A 2,718-nucleotide genomic window follows, 5' to 3' on the forward strand; every position below is an offset into this window, starting at 1 on the left:
CTACCACTGGTAACCAATTATAAATAATGAATGAACTAGCTAGCTAAACATAACATAAGCTCAGAAGATGCACCTTTGACCCAACGGAGGTGACGATGATAAGATTTAAGAGAGAGTACACGTGTATGCATAGGAGGTGGGCACATATGTGGTATGTAAACGACACGTGTCTTTGCTGACATCACCCACCCGAGCTTCCTTATTAGTTTATTGCTATGCCTTGCCGACCCCTTTCTCTCCTCATTTTTCTCTCAGCCTGGAACAAGTAATTGCTCTGCTCTTTCAGCTTCACTTTCTGTAATGTTTTCTCTCTTTTCATTTGTCAATATAATACACATGTCTCGGTTTCAAGAATTTCAATGCCGTTATGATTAACTCATGATGGGTGTCTTCATATTTTCTGTTTTTGTTTTCAACTGTACATTTGATTCATCAGCTTTCTAAAATTGATTTCATTTTTTGTATGATTTGATAATGCTTGCTAGACTTTGGAGATGCTGTCATCATCTTTAGACTAATTTTGTCTTGAGGTTTCCATCTGCTTAATTGATTCTGAATATTTGTAGTTATGATTTTGTCTTTTTGTTTAAGAGTTAACTGTCATTTTCGTTCTTGTAATTTTGTGAAAAATGTCACTTTAGTCCAAAAAAATTGCGTTAGTTCCGTTCTCTACATTTTTGAAACGTGTCACTTCAGTCAAAAAAGGTAACGCCTTGCGTCAGTTCCGTCCTCAGTGTTTTAACGGCGTGTTATCTTTTTGTACTGAAGTAGCATTTCAAAAATGTTGACGGAACTAGTGCAATTTTTTTTATTTATTTTTTTTTGGACTAAAGTGATATTTTCCCAAAACCACAGAGACGAAAATGACAGTTAACTTTTGTTTAAAAATGATCTTGTATTACCAAAGCACAAAATATAATATACATGTTATTATGATGAAGAGCCTTTTGTTACTTTTATTAATTATTTTGCTTGTCAAATCTAATTAAGTCCTTTGTAGCAAGGGACACTAATAATAGAAGATCACACTCGCAGGTTAATATAGACTGACTAGCATATCATATTTGAAGAAGGTATAGATAGAGAAAATGTCAGGTGTATCCCTTGCAGTGTCTGAAACAACCAAACACCATGAAAACGCAGCCGTGGGTGGTATAATGGGATCTCTACGTGTGATCGAACTCCAACTGGTAGCTTTCATTATGGTTTTCTCAGCCAGCGGTCTTGTCCCTCTTTTCGACCTCGCTTTCCCGGTCTTCACCACCGCCTACCTCCTCATTCTCTCACGCCTAGCTTTCCCCACCCATGGCGGTTCCACCACCTCTAAAGAGATATACGAAGGAACCCGGATATTCCGAGCTTATGTCATACTAGGGACCACTGTGGGATTGTTTTTACCCTTGGCTTATGTTCTGGGTGGGTTTGCAAGGGGAGATGAGCAGTCCCTGCAGTCCGCAACACCGCATCTGTTTCTGCTATCGTGTCAGATACTAACAGAAAACATCATAAGTGGGCTGTCTTTGTTTTCGCCTCCTGTTAGAGCTTTAGTGCCTATGTTGTACACAGTTAGAAGGATATTTGTGATCCTGGATTGGGTTCAAGATGTGTGGATCAACAAGTCCCTCTCTCCATATGCTGGGATCAAGGTAATTACTATAATTAGTTTTTAATTGGTTAATGTTCAGTCGTGGTGGAGCTTGAACAGCAGGGCCGAAACCAATAACAACTCCAAATATCTAATTAATACGTACACATAAGAAAACTATATATTCTTTAACAAACAAAGACCTAAAATATTTATGATGGTGTAAGAGAAATAGAAAGTACAAAATTTTTTATAACTCAATACGACAATACATATAAAATAGCCATGTTCTTCACGATTTTTTAACTTAATACGACACGTATAACATTTTTTGACAAGAAAATTTGGTGGGGGTCAGGAATATTTAGGCACAAAATAATTGTTGGGGCCAGACTCAATACTTTTAAAATGTTGAACGGAATACTGGAAAATTTACACAACTTACAAAACTGAACGAAACATTGGCGCAAGCTACGCCCCTCTTAATGATAATAAGATTTGTGAATGAGTGATAATAATAATAATGTTGGTTGGGCGTAGGACGTGGCATGGTTCTGGTTCGGAAGGGTTCTAGCGTTAGCGAACCTGGCTTATTTTTCCATCAACATGTTCGGGTTTTTGATACCGAGGTTCCTGCCCAGAGCATTCAATCAATACTTGAGGGAGCAAAATGATGAGATCCAAAGAAAGGTGGTGGAAGACGAACCTACTTCACCTTTAGATAAAAAGTCACTCTAGTCTAATTAGATACATAAATGTATGCATGAGAACTAAAAGGAGTTGAGGTTGTTTCAAGTTTCTGATTCAGTTTGTATGGTAGGGTAATGAATGAGGTTTTTTTAGTTATTGTGTATAGTAGAAGTAGATATGTATTTGTTTTTTATTAAGTTTGATGGTTTCATTCTAGGCAAGGATTTACATGAGTGGACCAGTGGTGTTTACATAAGCTCTTTATAAAATTGGAAGGTGTATAACTATTGTTAATACATAAATTTATAGACAAAGTTAGGCTAGAGGGTATGGTGATGGTCTTCAAGGGAGGATGATCTGCCACGTAGGCGTCACGTCATAGTCCTCCCAAGGATGGTCCATCCTACTAAACTAGAGGGTATGGAGGATGATCCTAAATGATC

General features: G+C 37.5%; 1 protein-coding gene across 2 annotated transcripts; it reads left to right on the forward strand.

Moving 5' to 3' along the window:
* Positions 1-221: 221 nt before the first annotated feature.
* Positions 222-2,489, forward strand: LOC110872903. Of its 2 annotated transcripts, XM_022121807.2 has the most exons (4): positions 245-297; positions 486-530; positions 1,036-1,646; positions 2,126-2,489. In XM_022121807.2, exons 3-4 carry the CDS (start codon positions 1,089-1,091, stop codon positions 2,321-2,323), a joined length of 756 nt encoding a protein of 251 aa, XP_021977499.1. In that variant the 5' UTR covers positions 245-297; positions 486-530; positions 1,036-1,088; the 3' UTR covers positions 2,324-2,489. The 2 variants fall into 2 exon arrangements, with proteins under 2 accessions (XP_021977498.1, XP_021977499.1); XM_022121806.2 differs by lacking the exon at positions 486-530 and having other exon boundaries at positions 222-297.
* Positions 2,490-2,718: the final 229 nt, after the last annotated feature.

The sequence above is a fragment of the Helianthus annuus genome, chromosome 8 (assembly GCF_002127325.2).
Source record: "Helianthus annuus cultivar XRQ/B chromosome 8, HanXRQr2.0-SUNRISE, whole genome shotgun sequence".
Classification (NCBI taxonomy): Eukaryota; Viridiplantae; Streptophyta; class Magnoliopsida; order Asterales; family Asteraceae; genus Helianthus; species Helianthus annuus.

What these genes read in the sequence shown, in the direction of transcription:
- LOC110872903 (XM_022121806.2), top strand. Translation starts at nt 1,089, where the DNA reads ATGTCAGGTGTATCCCTTGCAGTGTCTGAAACAACCAAACACCATGAA. An exon ending in CTCCATATGCTGGGATCAAG is followed by an intron (nt 1,647 to 2,125) that starts GTAATTACTATA and finishes GGTTGGGCGTAG; the next exon opens with GACGTGGCATGGTTCTGGTT.